General features: G+C 35.6%; 2 protein-coding genes and 1 long non-coding RNA gene across 3 annotated transcripts; 1 reads left to right on the top strand and 2 right to left on the bottom strand.

Annotated features, from left to right (window-relative positions):
- Positions 1-1,185: 1,185 nt before the first annotated feature.
- Positions 1,186-1,696, bottom strand: LOC111779298 (auxin-responsive protein SAUR32-like). The gene has a single exon (XM_023659420.1). The coding sequence runs from the start codon at positions 1,616-1,618 to the stop codon at positions 1,316-1,318; it is 303 nt and encodes a 100-aa protein (XP_023515188.1). The 5' UTR covers positions 1,619-1,696; the 3' UTR covers positions 1,186-1,315.
- A 1,239-nt stretch (positions 1,697-2,935) lies between these two features.
- LOC111778707 (CDPK-related kinase 3-like) lies at positions 2,936-10,998 on the bottom strand. The gene is made up of 11 exons (XM_023658679.1): positions 10,074-10,998; positions 6,934-7,064; positions 6,439-6,480; positions 6,246-6,354; positions 5,751-5,829; positions 4,660-4,956; positions 4,399-4,508; positions 4,049-4,156; positions 3,882-3,944; positions 3,372-3,539; positions 2,936-3,288 (listed from the first exon to the last, which is right to left on the bottom strand). The coding sequence occupies exons 1-11, from the start codon at positions 10,659-10,661 to the stop codon at positions 3,154-3,156; spliced, it is 1,830 nt and encodes a 609-aa protein (XP_023514447.1). The 5' UTR covers positions 10,662-10,998; the 3' UTR covers positions 2,936-3,153.
- Positions 10,999-14,832: 3,834 nt separating this feature from the next.
- On the top strand, positions 14,833-15,625 carry LOC111778308. Its single transcript, XR_002812524.1, has 2 exons — positions 14,833-15,114; positions 15,314-15,625. It is a non-coding gene; the product is annotated as an uncharacterized LOC111778308 (long non-coding RNA).
- The last annotated feature ends 2,996 nt before the right edge of the window (positions 15,626-18,621 follow it).

Below are 18,621 nucleotides of genomic sequence, written 5' to 3'. Positions count from 1 at the left end.
CAAATCTCATCTCAAGGCCTTCTTGAAAATTAAAGATTACATTAACATGGTTCTATTACTTGAAGAATCATGAGAAATGATCTACGAAGAATTTTTTAGTAGAAATCGTGACTTGGCGTGTAATGTAGACTCGTGAGAGCGTGAATAGCGCATGGAGTGACACGTTGCTAGTGATAGGGACCCATCTGTACCTTCAGACCTAATATGATGTAAATACACCTACCGATGCAGTACGTACATTATGTGGGTGCGGTTAGGAGGTCTCCAACTATTCCCTGTTCTTGTCGAAGTATGGACAATGCTTGGCAAAGTCGATACATGGTGAGTTTAGGGTATTCCCCAACCACTGCTCGAGGCTTTGCTACATTCGCCATGTACAGAGTGGCACAGAGCAAGTTGCATTTGGCAAAGGGTTGGCGCACACCGTCGCTAGACGAGGCATGTTTTAGGTGGGCGTTGTGCACATGGAGCAAGTAGTTGGGTCGTGCACGCTATGGAGATGACCATGCAAGCATAGTGGTTGGGGCATAGCTAGGCACAGACACACATTTGGGTGTGCATCATGTGTCATGATCATGGTTGTCTAAGGTGTGTTACCTGTGGTTATGTACAAGATGTCACGTTCGTGTTTATATAGGACGTACTGCATGTGGCTGCACGTCCGTTCCAAACTCTTTTTACTTGTTTTAACGTTAGATAGACTTTTATTATTTTTGTTATCCTTTGCCAAAATCATATTTATACCTGTCAAGGTTAAAATACCTCAAAATATAGGGCAGGTAAAGTTACTAATTGTCAATTTTTACAGCCGGTTATATGCTATAAAAACCATGGTGGTTGCTTATTTGTTTGCTATAAACGGATTTCTAAACGTTTTTTAATAATTTTTTTCCCCTTTTCTAAAACAGAACAATATTTTACGGTAGTCTATTCGATAATTCAACTGGTATAAAAGTTCTCACCCCCACGTAAAAAAAATCAATTTTTACCATACCATAATTGAGTGTTAACACGCATTTTATGGATCGAGCTTAGTTCACTTTAACCATTCCATTTTTTACACTTGGTGGCATATTTGACTTCATCACTTATCCCCCAAAATTTACACAACCCTACAAAAGGTAAAAAAGATTTTACTGCGACGAACCAAATTACTCAACGACGCAGACGAAGAGAACAATTCAAGCTGACATCTTTAGAGAGACGAGACGAGACGAGACGAGACGAAACGAGACGAGATGAGACGTGACGGTAGTCTCAGTGCAGCGACCTCATTGAATAATTTATCGAATAGTCCCGAGAAGAGGGTGAAGAGTCAAACCCGAAAGCACGGAACGTGGAGATGGGGCGAATGGAAGGAGATTTCTTGATCAATCAAGGCTTGAACATACTTAAATTGGTCCACATGACAAGGAATAGTGATGGTTCCCTTTTGATCAAAGCCATACTCCTCTTCAGCCTCCTTGAGCAGCTGCATGAACAAAGGGTGATTGAAATACAAGACAGGCACCACAAATCTTTGCTTTTCTTCACTCTGATGCCCAACTTTTATAGCCAAATACCCCTTTGGGACACCTAATTTGGGGCTCCCTTGGCTTGATCTCTCCCTACTCACCATTTTTAGCTCAAAATTTGAAGGAAATTGGGGGAAAAAGGATCAATGGGTGAAGAATTTGAAGCAATCCATGGAGGGTTTGGATATATAGAGGAGAGAGATAGAGAGTTCCACAAGATTCGGTTCGGTTTGATTTGGTTTGGATTCGTATTCTTCTCAACCCCTTTTTATTTCTTTCTTTTTCTTAAGTTTGGAGTCTCGAATTTTGACCTTCAAATGTCTTAACCTTAAATATTATGCCTGATACGAGCTAAGTTAGAAGACTAAGAAGAACAGTGATTCTGGACTACGTTCCAACTTGCTAGAATTAAATAAAAATATTCAATATTTTACTAACCACTTTAAAAATATTTAATTTTGAAATAAAAAAACATTGAAAAGAAAGAATTTATATATTTTTCCGGGCATTGGGAGGGGCTGAAATGTAATTTTATACATTTTGAGGGGCGTTTCGAAATGAGCTATGAAGTAAAAAGGGAGTGTCACGTGGAAGAGGGACAGCGATATTTAATAATTCTAAATAATGTTCGTGTATGTATATATATAATTTTCATTTAAGTTGAAATTTTAAATTTTCATTTAAGTTGAAATTTTAAATTTTCATAAATAATATTGAAAATTATTCATACAAGATAATAAATAATTGGAACAACCTAAAGTAATGAGAAGTTGTAGGTATTGATAGGAAGGCAAATTTAGGGGACAAGCAATAGCATATCATGAGCATGTCCACACAAATATCAAGATGTGTCCTCCTCGTTTGTGGTTCTCGATCAAATCTTTATTTCAATCCGTCCCTACCTCTCTTATTTCGTATGTACAACTATACCATACCCTTTTTATGTTCTTATTTACCAACAATTGACTCGCTCTATATTCCTTTTTATGTTCTTATTTACCAACAATTGACTCTATGAAAAGTTGGAAGTCTTTTCAGCAGATTGAGTGAAAATTCGAAGTTTCTAGAAGATCGGTAAAATGGGTGCTAGACATTAGCTCACCTTGATCGGTTGAGGTCAAAGTGAGCTATTTGTCTTATAAGACTGGAGCATTGATAGTGTAAACAAATATTATCTTCTTTGTACTTTCCTTTTTCAGACTTCCGCTCAAGCTTTTTAAAAGACGTCAGTTAGACAGAAGTTTCCATACCCTTATAAACAATATTTCGTTTCACTCTCCAACTGATGTAGGATCTCACAATTCACCTCCTTCGGAACCTCACTGACACTCGTTCCTCTAATCGATGTGAGATCTCAATAACAAAAAAAAATTAAAAAAAATTAAAAAATGGAAAGAGTGAAAGAATAGTAAAAAAGAAAGGAGACTGTGAAGCATTGATAGCTTTTGGTGATATATTATGTGGACTCAACAATCCCATGCAATTGCCTTCACTAAACATTCAATTTTATACACATTTCCACCCCCAAAGAGGGAAAAAAAGAATCTTAAGTGCCCCTACAATCTTCAACTCACCAACTTTTAACTGAATATATAATGAAGACTTCAAAAAAGAAGAAAAAAAGGGAAGAAAGAAAAGACTAATGGTGTCTCGTATTTGAGCTACGTAGGGTGACACCATGTAAGAACTTTGTATACCCAAGAAAACTAAGCTTTCCATCTCCTCTAATCCATTCTTTGAGGATCGAGTATGCTGTCGAACCGAGGTTCAATTCCTGCGTTCGTACACAATACGGTTAGAAAGCATGTTCAGATTAAAATTATTCATGATTCTTAAAAAAGCAAGCTTTTAACGGACCCTAGCTAATTCTTCAACTGAGATCACCCGGTTTCCCTCGCGCTCGAAATGCTCGAAGGCCACGCAAGCTATCTGCTCCCACTGGTCAAGAGCTTCCAATTGATGGGTACTGATTGCAGCAGCACAGAACTCCTCAAAGTCCATTCTTCTGAAGGCAAGAGGCTCTAGCTGAAAAATGTATCTTATTTCAGCAATGGGAAGCATGCAAATTTTTTTTGGTACTGTAACAAACTTTTGAAAATAAATTTTGTTGTTTTATTTTATTATGCGAACTTTCACACTTGTTCCATTGTTAGTGCATATACCGACCCGAATTTCTGTCTAATATTCTACGTTGGACCTTGTTTGGGGACGGGTTTAACTCGAATTTAAACAAATCAACATGAAGGGATTATAAGGTGCATTGCCTAATTAAGTTGGGAAACCAAAACCAGCAGACTCAGAATCACAAGTCATAACCATATTTATCAATCTAGCATGAAGAGAAGCATCAGGTGAAAAGAACCATACCAAATTTACAATTTCATGAACCCTCGACTCCCTCATAGCATCCGTTGCGTTCCGCTTTAGAGCCTAGATCATAGGTGTACTTACAAGTCAAAACAAATAGTGAAGGAGACTGATGAATTTATGGTCCTATGCTATAAAAACTAAAGCAGGGCCAAGAAAGCACTGACCATTTTGAAGTTATCAAGCCCAACTCGCCCATCTTGATTTGGTTCCAACAACGCGAACTGAGCTCTAAGATAAAAGAGTTCGTTTTCTGTCAAAGCTTTTGAGAGAGCCTGAAATGGAAGGATGTCATGATCGGAGGATTAAAAACAATGTTAAGTTCCACATAGAAAACATCTAGATTTTCGTTCAAGAGAATCACTTTGACTAACTAAGAGGGCAAGCCAGACTGAAGCTCAATTAAGAAGATAAGAAATAATCACTTCTTTAAACGACGGAATTAATTTCCGACTCCAGCAACCAAAAAACCAAAAGAAGAAGTAGAAGAATAAGGGAAAGAAGGAAAATATTTTACCTTCATTGCTGCACGTTTGAAAGGAGTAGCATTCAGGTACAACTTCACCAACTTATAGATCAATATATCTAAAGGTATACGACGTGTATCATCCCGCAACCATGGGTGAGCTGCAAACATAAAAGTTAAGTTTAATATGTTACTAGATCGAAGAGAATATAAAAACGATAATAGAAAACTTCAAAAAGTACAGATATTTTCACATTTTCAACCTATTCTATGGCCTTGTGAGAAGGAAAGATACAAAAAGGAAAAACTTACTAAGCGCCTGGACTGCAGTCATTCTCTTTCTATAATCTTTGTTGAGGAGCCTTTTCACAAAGTCTTTAGCCTCTGGAGACGCTGAAGGCCATGGTAGATCTTCAAAATTAGGATCTGCTCTTAACACTGCACGGAATATTCCTGATTCCGTTCTCGCCCAAAATGGCCGACTTCCACATAATAAAATATAGGTAATAACCCCAATGCTCCATATATCTGCTTCCAGGGTGTAAGATCTATGAAGCACTTCAGGTGCAACATAATAAGCACTTCCAACAATATCGTTAAGTCTCTCATCTGCATGTGGATAACAAAAGGAAAAAAGTAAATCATCCAATAGACAATGAGAAGTTACTGTAACATAACTTCAGTCTAATGATGTAACGACTCGAGTAGCATGTTCTGGGGTAACACAATTGTCCTACACAAAAATTCGTACTTTTCAAATGCATTCAGTGCAGATGCAGCAGTCATTCACAATAGTGTATGGATTTCCATAGTGCACTTTTCTATTTATTCAATTTATGCTATATATGTTAGAGTGTCAGAATCTATCCATATAAAGTACAATCACAATCAAATAATAAAATATTGGTATATAGATCTTCCAACAGTAATTTAATTTCTAGTAATAATTGAAATCTTAGTGAAGTTCACATTGAAATTCTGGACAGAAAAACTTGTCTCTCATTAAAGCTTGGGATTAAGATTCTATGATCACCCAACACCAAAGGATCTTGCATTTTTTTTGGTGGAATACAGTCCTAGAATTGTAAATATTACGAAGACTAGTTTATTCTTCATGGAGGGCATAAATACTGCAATAAGAGTGGAAAGCCGCCAATGTGTTTTTTTATATATATTAGGAGTAATAATCGTCTCCAAATAGTGATTTGTGACAAAAGAAAGGGGTTCACAAGAGCACAGGACAAATGACCAAGTGATGTCTTTTTGTATGCCTCTTGTATTCTTGAATTTTCTTTTTTTTTCTTTTTTTTCCTCGATGAAAGTTTGGTTTCTATGGATGGAGAAAAAATAAAATTAAACAAATAAAATAAATAATTTAACAATTAGATGGATCTATTTGTTACCTGGTCTGACAAAGTCTGAAAGACCAAAGTCAATGAGCTTCATATCAGCATCTTCACTTCTGGAAGTAAATAAGAAATTCTGTAGAACATGAAAGAACAACATAAGAAACAAAATGGAGGCATACAATTACTACAAGAAATAACTTTATTTTCTTTTTCATTTTTTCTTTAGGTGTGTGCGTGGGGGGGTCTCACAAAGCTCTCTGTAACTGCATCTAGTGACATGACATTTATCGCAAACACTCACGATTTCTTTCTTTGAATTTCAATATAAAGTCTTATCACGAGTTGTACGATGGGATCCTAGAACTTGCCAAGGAAAAATACCAACTCATCCTTAACAGTATGGAACCAAAGAGAAGGGAACTACAACAGAAGTTTTCCAGAATTTAGTTGAAAAACTGTTTACTGAAAAGCTTAAACTTCGAGAAAAAATCATTTATAAAAATAAAAAAAAATAAAAACATAAATAAACAGAAGATAAAAGGAAAAGACCTCAGGCTTTAAGTCACGATGCACAACGCCTTGAAGATGACAAAACGCAACTACACTTAAAATCTGAACAATTATACTTTTGGCATCTTCCTCTGGGTATCTTCCTCCTCTACAATGAGGGAAATTATACTTTAGAATAAATTAAATAAGTCAAAGGCAACACAATATCATTGTTAAGATAAAGATAGAATACCTTGACAAAATTCTGTCTAGAAGTTCCCCACCTTCACATAACCTAAAATGGAATTATAAACAAGATACTTCAAATTGAAATAAAATTATCTCCAGAAACTGAACTGCAAAAAACAAAGAAAACTGTAATGGTTTATCATTTTGATGCTCATTGATAATATAGGGTTATCCAAACTCATTCAGTTCAGACCAAACTGTATACGAATAACAAAGAGAATGCCACATTTTGCTCATTTATTGCATGTTCAAGAAATAAGATTATCAAAATTCACATATTTCAAATTGAATCCATTAAGACCTGTGGATGGGCAAAGAAAGCAATATGGTAGAATTTGAAAGATTCAAGAAACTTAAAAGTTCAAACAACGACTGTGACATCCCCTATGTAGTACAACATGGTGAAGAATTGCAATTGTATCACAGAGAAATGAAATAAAAGGTCAAGATAATTTTTCAGATCCAGAATGATAAGAAATAGATAAGCGGGAAGACATACTCCATGACTATGTAAACGTTATTGGCATCCTCACATGCATCATGAAATTTTACAAGGTGCCTATGCCCAGATAAAGACTTCAGTATTTTCACCTCTCTCCGAACATCTTCAATTGATATTGCTGTCGTCATCTGCCAAATGGATATTTTAAGAAACACAATGATAGGAAATGCAATTAATGAGGCAGAAGAAAAGGATACAACTCTTTTTTTTTTTTTCTTTTTTTTTTGTAAGAAACCGAGCTTACATAGACCAAAGAAAAGGATATATGCAGTGAATACATTTGAACAGATGAAGTAATACAACCAATTTTGTAGTGTTTAGAGAGCTATAAGTTCACTTTTAGAGAGAGAAGAGAGTGAACCAGATGACAGTTTAACCTCCTAGAAAATATAAAGATTCAAGGATGGACTTCTCCAATTACGGAAGATTTAATAGAGACATAACAGGTGGTAGTCCAATGCACCCTCCAGGGAGAACTTGTTTCAAATAGGCAATATTACATGTGGGAACTCAGCACAAGCAAACTTGGATATTACTTTACTATGCATGTCCATTTAAATATTTACTATGCATAGCTTAAATGCTGAATGCCAAAGCGATCTTTTCGCACCTTGTTCCTTTGACTCTCTCAGTATTGGTTAGATAAGGTTGAAGCTTTTGGTTGGTATTTTGTATGGCCTGAAACTATTATGACATACTTGCTACGGTTTTTTGTGAGACATCCCTTCAGTGGTGTTAAGAAGACTTTGTGGCTAGCTATCAACTGAGCTTCTTTTTTGGAATCTTTGGTATGAATGTATTGGTAGAATTTTCAAGGATGTTTCTTCGAATTGTAATTGTTATATGGATTTGGTTTTGTTAAATCTTTTATTGGTGTAAACGTTAACACTCCTTCAGTAACTATAGTATTTTTTCTCTTTACTCCCCAACTGAAAACTTTTCATGAAATTCACTTTGACGATGGGAGCTTTTATCTCCCCTCATTTCATCTATCAACGAAATATACCTCTTCTCAAAAAAAAAAAATATTTAAGGAGAATTTATCCAGACTAATGATGCTGTAAATTAAGTTGAATTTATAATTCCACATATAAGCTGAATGAAATTTTTATGGTCTGTAAAAAAAATGATTCCAATAATATATGACAGTGATTCCATGTTGAACCCTGTACAAATATTGGCCATTGATGTTCCAAATTTTCAGTGGAAGTATATTCTGGACTAATGAACTATGTAGGAGATTACTGGAGTGATCAAAAGACATTGGACAGCTTATGACTTGTGTACTCGAGGCAAAGTCAGAACTCTTCTCTTACAATGGACGCTACATGCCTGCCCATGCAGTGCAATCACTAATCCCTTCAGTATCCCACCTAGGGCTAAGCGTACATTCACAAGAGTGAAACTCAATTGTAAGAACTGACATAGGGGGAGGAAAAATCACCCAAGCACCGAGCACGTCAAGGACTTACAATCATTGACATTTTTACACCAAGAAAATATTTTCATGGAGACTGACAAGCACAACACTAAGAAGACAGACAATTTTCTTTTATTCAACAAGCCTAGCATAAATATTTATTATCTGTCATAATTTGCACATGTAGACCCCCATTTGGCAAAGCCATGGTTTTTATTTATAATCAATTTTATCCTCTTCTACCATCAGGTAACCTTATTTTCTAAAAGGTTAAAGAAAGCCACAATGAAATTTCTTCAATTGGCAACGTCTGCTATACAAACTAAAAGCCAACCTTCAAGAATTTCCCAGTTCTAGTTTCCATCATCTCACCAAAACAATCTTTAAACCTTTTGCATCCATCATGCAATTTTTTACTGCACATGGTCCTCATTTAGTTCATGAATTTAAAAATAAAACAACATAAAAAGGGAGATCTTGACTTCTGATGTTTTATCTTCCTTTGTTTTCCTTCTTAATTATTAGTACTTATTATTGGTATTGCGAGAACTAATTCTTAAATTGAAAGATATAATATAACAAGACCCTAGGAGAATCAACAAAGTCAGTTACATATTTATGAAGCATGTAGGGTTAATAACCTTATAAGCATAATTCTAAACAAATCATGAACTGTTTTCTTTTGAGAAGAGAAATATCAATATCAAATATGATGAAAATAAAACTACATGCCAAAAAAATGTCAAAATGTTTTTGAGTCAAAATTCAAAACTTTTTCCCTATTATTTCTCATTGTTACTGTGACCGTCATACAACAGCAATTGTAAACTAATATGTGATCTTGGTGTTGAATAGGTTCAGGTGGTGTCTACCATATGTTGGAAACAAACTAGATACCAAAACTCAAGTGTGACGGATTACATGAGCATAATCTACGTCAAATGTGCATCAATTCTAGAAACTAAGCCAGAATCCTCAAAATGGTTCACGGATACCAAGTATCTTTTGAGCTAAGAGGCAAAATTAAAGTCGAAATGGATAACAAAATTCATCATGTCCTAGACTTACTCGGTTTTCTTAAAGTTCAGGCACAAAGCCAGTGTATTTTTCGTCACCTAAAATATCCAGGACCTACCCTGTACCATAACGGAGCACAGAGGAGATCATGTGTGACCCAGAAAATCAAATACTATTAAACCTCTGTAGGGGACAAGTATGACATATCCAAACTCCAATTTCAGCTAGGCTATTATCCCACTTTCATGTCAAAGCTGCCAAATCTTGAGTGCCAAAGTTTCGTGTCATTAAGCAGCAATGCTCCCAATTTGACACTTCCCAAAATAAAATGTTCTGCATCAAAGTGTTATACACTTCATGTAGCAATCTTAAACCTAACGACTTAATTCAGGCAATCCTCCACCGTCCGGAACGCCACCAACCCCAAACCAGAATGAGAGACAGAGACAGAGACAGAAAAATCTGAGTACACCAAATCCAAAGTACATTTGGACCCAACACAACAAACAAAAACCATATCGGTATCTATGAACAACAGAACCCAATTTCGAAACAGAAGCACAAGTGATGCAGAATTAGCTAAAAATTATATAAAAAACAACCCTACAATGTACAAAACAGCAGGCAAATCAAGGCAAACAAAGCAATTGAAGTGATTGAAATCAGGAAAGAAGGAACATATCACATCACAGTAGAGTACCTTCGCTTTAGAGATGATCTTGACGGCAACCGGTTGATCTTTGAGCTCACCTTTCTTCCCTTTAGCAGAGCAAGTATGACCAAAATGCCCTCTCCCAACCTCCTTCCCTAACTCATACTTCGCCCCAAAATTCTTCCCATATCCAAAGCTTTTATCCAGCAACTGCTCCGGCTCCGTCCCCCTCTCCTCTGGGATCGGGCCCTCCTTCGGCTTCGTATACCCAAATCGCTTCGCCAACGAGGCCTTGATGTGCTTGGCCGGAGACGGCGGAGCAAACCTCCGCTTAAAAAACCTCCCCGGCGTCGAAGCCCTAGCCGGCGACGGCGAAACACCGACAGGCAGAGGACTCGCACCAGCTCCCTGTGGATACGGACTCGGCCAAGGGCTAGGGTACGAAGTCCTCGCCGGCGTTGTCGGCGTAGTAGCCCTCACGTTCGCTACGCCGTTTCCTCCTCCACTCCCAGAGGGAAAATGAGATGGATCGCTACCGTAGTCAGGCGTAGACTGCGAAGGGACGGTGGTGGTGATGGTGGTCGGAATAACGCCATTATCAGTTGTCGGAATGGTCTTCCCATAACACTGTCCCATCTCTAAACTCCTCCACTCTCTCTCAACGTCACTGTTTCACCGCCGACGTGGTATCGGATCACGGCCGAGTCAAAGTCCGCACATCAGACGGCCTCCAACCCTCCGCCCCGATCTGATCCTCTCTCCTTCAAAATTAACAGAGAGAACAAGAGAGAGATCTAAGCCGAAAGCCAAAGCTCAAAGCGTCACCTACAAAACGTTAAAACCAGAGAATGAAAAAGAATAGAAATTTGAGTCAGAGAAAAGACTGAAGCCCACTGCTACAGAGAGAGAGAGAGAGGGAGAGATTGGGAGAGAGAGAGGGAGAGAGAGAGAGAGAGAGAGACGACGCACCAAAGAGAATGGTTCATGTAAAATACTTTCTTAATCTGAACAAAAACGGCAGAACAATCGGCCATTGATTGATCCGCCAATTGTAGCCGTTGGATTAGGGACTAGTCTACCCGGTCGTACTGTAACTCCCCTGTGCTGTCACACACACAACTATTTCTCTACTCCCGCTTTTATCCCCCCCGCCCTCTCTCTCCCTCTGGACAGCTTCTTTTTCGTTTTTGTCTTTCGTCAGTTTTCTTGCCTTTTTATATGTTTTTTTCTTTTTTCTTAATTTGGTGTCCGTATAATGACTAATAACTCGGGTTTTACTACACTGCGGTAAGGTTTATTCCAATCTATCTGCACCTGCTGCTCATTCTCTCCACGTGCGAAATGTGATGGGTTTTTTTATGACGGAAGGTTCAGATATGCCATGTCATAACGAGCTCATGTGAGCTCGGTTGCACTGTAGAATCAAGGGGGGAAGAATTTTCTTTTATTTTAGTATTATTCTTTTTCTAATATTTTACTACTTTATTTCATAATTTATTATTACCCAAAAAAAAACCATAAAATGGAGGATTGAATTTATTATTATAAATCGTATCACGCACGGATGGAACCCGAAACGTTTCGAAGAGGATGATGGATTCTCCGTATTTCATTTGATGGTAAAAAACAAGTTGAAAGCTAAGCAGCGGTAGTTATAGAGATTCCTCGGAGACAAAATAACAACGTCTCCTATGAGTCGGGAACGATGCAGGAAAAACAATGAGATTGGATGTTCTCCTTTTAAAACGGTCGGGTGCGAAATCCATAATTGGCTAAACAGCCCGTTGATTATGGTATTTTATATTTCTCTAAATTTGGTAAAAAATAACTCAAAATATTTTTTTCTTAAAATAATTTACATTATGAGAATATCATTTTGTTACCATTTTATGTGTCAAAAATGATTGGATGACTATAAAGAGTATAGTTTTAATTTTAGGGAAGTAATTAAATTATCAATATTCATTTTTTAAATAAGTTACAAAATATATTTTAAATTATTTATATCGTATTATGCTTTTGTGGAATATTATAACGCAAATATGCAAATATATATATATATGGATAAGATTGAGTGTCGTGTATCCATATAACCCAGTTTCCAATTGTTATAAATTATTTGATCTAAATCGTTACTCTAGACATGTGAGTGAGAGTATCCTATATACTGACCTGTTCTTTGATTTACACACGTGAGAATGACTTATATTTTAAGGGTTTGACCAAGTAATTAATTTTAATTATTTATAACGTTCATTTAATTATAAATAACATCAAAGTTGATCTATATTAATTTTTTAATTATTTAAAATTTGATAAACTTCCACTAGGGAAGTGTTCATTCGGGCTAGAAACGACCCAATAAAGTCAAATAGACAATATCTTAAGAACAAGCACTAAACGTGATAACTCCGACCTGGACTCGTTACCGTCAACCTATAACAACAAATCCCAGTTAAGGAGCGAGAGCTCACGTCACGGGTAAAACTGGACCAAGAGAATAAACACAAATTAGAAGTTCTTATTGCGAAACAAAATTTGGATTATGTTAGGTTCGGTAATACAAATGGAGTAGGTTTAACAACTATTTAAGGTATGCATTGATCGTCATGTTTTTTCGGTGTGAAATTACAAAATAACCCCTTTCCACTTGACAATAAGAAACCAATAATTAGAGATTTTGACCATAAAAAAAATAAGATGAATAAAAGTTGGTGGAGATTGTCAATATCCAAAGGGTGTGGGTTAGTTCCACAAAATAAAATTTATGGCAATTATGTCAAACAGAACATTATAGAGTATGAAAATAATGTGACGCTTAAACTTTATAAAAACATTTAATGCCGTAATTATATGGTAGGATGACAGAAAATAATAGCATTCGAGACGAGACTTTTATTTTCTTCGTTTAATAATTTGTGTGCTAGGTGGACGAACTACCGACATTCGAGCCCGTAACAAATACTTTATTTACTAAACTATACTAAGACTGCCGTAAATAATCTTACCCGTCTTTTAAATAAGTTGTAATATATATTAAATCATCGCAATAACGAGAAAGCGAAGAACCGCTCGCTGCCTTCCGAGTCACGTGTGTTGGTAGCTTAGGAGATGAGAAACAAGCTACTTTTACCTACCTGTATCTATGGCAATGGTCAGATTGGTAAATATAGTAACTATATCTAAGGCAATCGTATTTTATAAGATTGTGATGTCTCGCATTAGTTGAGTAGGAGAACAAATCACCCTTTATAAGGGTGTGGAAACCTTCTCCAAGGGTTTTAAAGCCTTGAGGGGAAGCGTAGAAGAGAAAGCCCAAAGAGGAAAATATACACTAGTAGTGAGCATTAGTCAGTGGGTTCGAGATAGATTCCACTTTTAAAGCCTTGAGGGGAAGTCCGGAAGGGAAAGCCCAAAGAGGACAATATACACTAGCAGTGAGCCTGAGTCAGTGGGTTCGAGATAGATTCCACTTTTAAAGCCTTGAGGGGAAGCTCGGAAGGGAAAGGCCAAAGAGGACAATATACACTAGTAGTGAGCATGAGTCAGTGGGTTCGAGATAGATTCCACTTTTAAAGCCTTGAGGGGAAGCTCGGAAGGGAAAGCCCAAAGAGGACAATATACACTAGTAGTGAGCCTGAGTTAGTGGGTTCGAGATAGATTCCACTTTTAAAGTCTTGAGGGGAAGCTCGGAAGGGAAAGCCTAAAGAAGACAATATATACTAATAGTAAGCTTAAAGTGGGTTCGAGATAGATTCCACTTTTAAAGTCTTGAGAGGAAGCCCGAAAGGGAAAGCCCAAAGAGCACAATATCGGCTAGTAGTGAGTCTGAGTCGTTACAGTGGGTTCGAGATAGATTCCACTCTGACGTACGCCCCACCTCACATAGAATCGAGAAACCCACGTGGGTGGGAGGGGTTGAATCGCTTTCACATTTTATATATTTTATATTTTTAAATTTTTTTTTCATTGTATATTCTTTAGTTCAACTATATCTCGAACAAAGATTCAAACTTTTAACCTTTTAACTGAAAATTTAGTGCATAATTAAGATATTTTTAATATAATTTAATGTTAACTACAAAGTACATTTTTAAATTATCAAACATTATTATTATTATTACTATTATTATCATTATTAGGATGTATAATGAGATGTCCCAACTACAAAACTTGACCTAATTTTAGTTGGGTTTTTAGGGTTCAATTATTGTCTTTATGAACCTCAAATTTTGTGGGAAAATTCAAAGCCCTCCCCACATTTTAATTAATTGTCCCATAAATGTCCTCCACAAGGTCACGTGCCCATGTTTTATTTTTTAAAAGCATATTACAACTAATTTTTTTGTTTAGAACGAAAAGGTTTCCGATTTAGTATACAATTTTATGTCTAAAGAGTTCGGTGCACGTCAATGAACTAATACGTATGAAAGTGATACGCACCCGAGAAATATGCCGTCAGTGTCAAGGCTGTACACGAGTTGAGCTAGATAAATCCTTTGAATCAACTCGAAATTTTGGATTGATAGGGATTCTGACTCAATCGGATAAAATTCATAACCCAATCCAACATAGTTGTCGGGTTATATTTTTTTTAATTATTTTAAAAAATTATACTTATCCACTTTACATATTAAGTTAATAACTAAAATATTAATATTGGACCGCTCACAACGTTGGGTTAAAAATGTCAATTTTTTTTTAATTTTCATAATAATTTTAAAAATAGGGTAGGGTAGGGTAGGAAAACCCATTTAGTTTTGGGCCACTTTTGCCAAAAGCCCAACCCGATCCCTAGAAAGTTCGCGTGCCCTAACCAGCCGCCGTTGCAGAGCCCTCATAAGCTCACTCCCTCCATGAAATCCCTCCATGGCGCTGGTATTCAAATCAATCGGCTCCGCAAGATGCTTCATCGAGGTTTCAGTCTCTTACCTTTTTAAGATTTCGCAATTAGTTCATCGCATTCGGTTTCGCATTCTAAACTGATGAAGGATATGATGTTGAATCTGTAAAATGTCTGAGAAGTAACATTTCGCATTTAGTTTCGCATTATAAACTGATGAAGGATATGATGTTGAATCTGTAAAAGGTCTGAGAAATAACATTTCGCAAGTAGTTCATGATATTTCGCACTATAAACTGATGAAGGATATGATGCTGAATCTGTAAAATGTCTGAGAAGTAACATTTCGCAAGTAGTTCATGATATTTCGCATTTAGTTCATGATATTTCGCATTTAGTTTCGCACTATAAACTGATGAAGGATATGATGTTGAATCTGTAAAAGGTCTGAGAAGTAACATTTCGCAAGTAGTTCATGATATTTCGCATTTAATTTCGCACTATGAACTGATGAAGGATATGATGTTGAATTTGTAAAAGGTCTGAGAAGGAAAGTTGTGTTGGTAGAGACGATGTTTGAGGTTTGAGGAAAGGGAATATTAATGGTAGAGGGCCCCTGTCCATGTGAGAGTCATCGCATTGTGACTTTCGCAACCTCTTCTATAGAAATTGTGTTGAAATTGCAACGGGTTTGAACAAAAGGCGTGGGTTGCATTCTAGCATTGGATGCTAACCTAGACTTCGCCCGACACTTTTCTTCCTCTGCCTCGAACATTTGCTTTCTGCTTTCACTCTTCCTTCATTGATCATACCTTTCCACTGATCCTTCTTCATTTCTTCTGCATTTTCCTGTGCTGTTAGATCCTTTGATTTGTTTTGAGTTCGTTTTTTGTTGTTTTTATTGTCATATTCGCATGAAATCGTGTAGTCGAATAGTACTCCCCGCTACATGCTCAAATCCGGCCTGTTCCTAGGATTAAATATTCTTCTTCTTCAGATTTCCTAGGATTCACTTCAGGAGATTCATCTCCTTCCACCCCTAGGTTTCAATGGCCATGGATACTGCTCGGGATTGTACAATCTCAATTAGTCATTCCCACAATTTTTAGCTTCAACCTCTTGATTTTTCGACTCATCATCTTTCCGTTCAACTAGCGATCAAGACGATTAATATCCAAAAAGTCCAAGCACACGTTCCGTGGAGAACTCTTTAGATTTCGAGAATCAGACTTAGCTTGTAGAAAAAATCAACATAGATTGAAGGAAATCACTAAACCAACTTGAAAAGTCATAGAACCGATCTGGATTGATTGACCTGAACCAAATTGAATTTCTGTAATGAGATTCTCCTAGTGGCCGTGATGCTTTTCCTTTGAACGATATACATCGTAGATAAAACCAAGAATCCATAAAGGATAGAAATGAAATATATGAAAGAAAAAATGTAGAAAATTAAGGGAAAAATAATTTATCGAATTATGAAAATATTAAAAGTTTGGTTTTTTCTTGGTAGATACTTTCATTGCATGTCCGATTTGAATGCTTGTTGTCATGGAAAATTATGGATCACAGAAAAATAAAAAGGAAAATAAGAAAGAAACAAAACTCAATGCCGTGTAAGGAAACAGTGAACCCATATTCTTGGTCGCAAAATTCAAACGTTCAATGCCAAACATGTATTAATCCTACCTTGNTTTTTTTTTTTTTTTTTTTTTTTTTTTTTTTTTTTTTTATAATGAATGGGCGAAATTTAATGGAATAAGTATTATTTAAGATTTAATTTAGAATTATTATAATTTTTAAAATAATGGTTGCCAAATTTTCTTTTAGGAAAAACAAGTTGTCCACATTATTGTTAGGTAAATTTTAACTTTATATTTGAAAAACTAAATTAATATTTATCATTTATTTTAATATAAATTGATCTTTTTAACAATTTATATGATTAGAGCTAATTTGTTTCAGAGTTTTTTTTTAGAAAAGATATGTTGAAAATTCGTTGCTTCTTAAAACATTTTCTAATAGTCTCTCCAATGTGTTTGGTCTAATATCTCGAGCTGTATTTAATTTTTAAAAAGTGACCTATTTTTATAATGTTTACAAAATTTAAGTACAAAGTTTAATTAATACAAAATTGAGTTTTTAATTATAGTTTTGAAAATTTGTAATTATTAAAGTTATAAAGAAAATGAAAAAGCATCGTTTTTTAACCTCCAAGCGAAAGGAAACCCTACCCCATAACGCCTGGATCCTATAATTATAACGGCTGCAATAGACAAGACATTTATGTTCCCAACATCCTATTTTTTCTGTTCGCTCCAATTTTTCAGTTTTTTCTTTTTTTATTTTTTTAAAATTAAACTATAAATTTTATCCTTACAATTTTAAAAATTAATTAGGATAAAATTTTATAAATTGGCATTTTTCACTCTATATAGTTACAATTAGATAATTATTTAAGCAATTTTTATCAGATTATAGAGACTAATTATAATTGATTAAATTGAAGGACAAAAATCTTAATTTAATATTTTTTTATGTTATTTTATTAATTTAATATCGTTGTTGTAGTTATTTTTATTTTAACAGGTGTTTCATCCTTTCCCAAATTTTAAAAAAAATCTAAAAGATCTTAAAATTTTTAATCTCATGTCTAATAAATTTCTTTATTTTCAATTTACTAGCATCTCAATATTCAAATAATAAAATTATTGTTATTATTATTCGTGTAACAATTTGACTCTGAATATCTAAAATACTATTTTTAAATGCATTTTTCATCTTTTAAATTAATTTTGAAATGGAAGAATTATATTCAACAGTTGTTGGGGATATCAACGGCCCTTTTGTTTGTTTATATGTTAGACAAAATGGAAATAAAAGGAAATTAGATTTTCATTTGAATGTCTTCAAATTAACTAAATTTTTATTAGTCAAACCATTCCTCCTTGATAGCCAAGCTAGTATAATTGTTCTATGCCTAAGAGTCGATGTTAAAATACTTCTTAGAGAGTGAAAACTCACTAATGTGTCCAAGCTAAGAACAGTTAACTTTGAAATTCTTATAATTGTAGCCACTAAAAATGACCATTTTGTTGGAGCGATGTACCTTAGAATCACTAATTCAATGAGGACCAAATAGCTTTGTGAGCCCCAATTTGGCAAATCGCACTCCCATGCCATAACAATGTGTGTCTGCGAGCAAGAGGACAAACTACTTGTGCTGTAGGAGAGTTGTGAAAGCAAGTGTGGACGTGTTTGTAGTGAACAAGCGATTATGCAAAGATTGTGGTGGCACAATAAACCTTGAGGACGAGGGAGAGAAATCGATCGAACATGAGAGAATGAAAGAGTTGTACTTTTAAACATCGATCAATACGAGGGATTGCAACCAAAGGGGACGAGACACGATTGATCGTAATAGAGGGAAACAAGACATTAGCGAGACATAAAACAAACTAATCGAAAGAAGGAAGTTGACATTGAGATTCAAACTAAGTAAGTCAGGAGTCAAAGAAGAGATGAAGCTAAGGGAATGAAATCAACTAATCGTCAAATTACATGCCACTCAAATAAGAAACTTTAGGGTTCGTTTTTGTTTGTTCGCTTTGACCTGTAACGTTTCGTCGTCAGCCTCACGAGTTTTAAAACAAGTCTATCAAGAAGAGGTTTCCACACCCTTAAGAAATACTTCGTTCTCCTCTCCAACAAATATAAAATCTCACAATCCACTCTCCTTCGCAACGTAATCGC

Source organism: Cucurbita pepo, chromosome LG17, assembly GCF_002806865.2.
Source record: "Cucurbita pepo subsp. pepo cultivar mu-cu-16 chromosome LG17, ASM280686v2, whole genome shotgun sequence".
Taxonomy (NCBI): Eukaryota; Viridiplantae; Streptophyta; class Magnoliopsida; order Cucurbitales; family Cucurbitaceae; genus Cucurbita; species Cucurbita pepo.
This window is presented reverse-complemented; position numbering and strand designations above follow the sequence as displayed.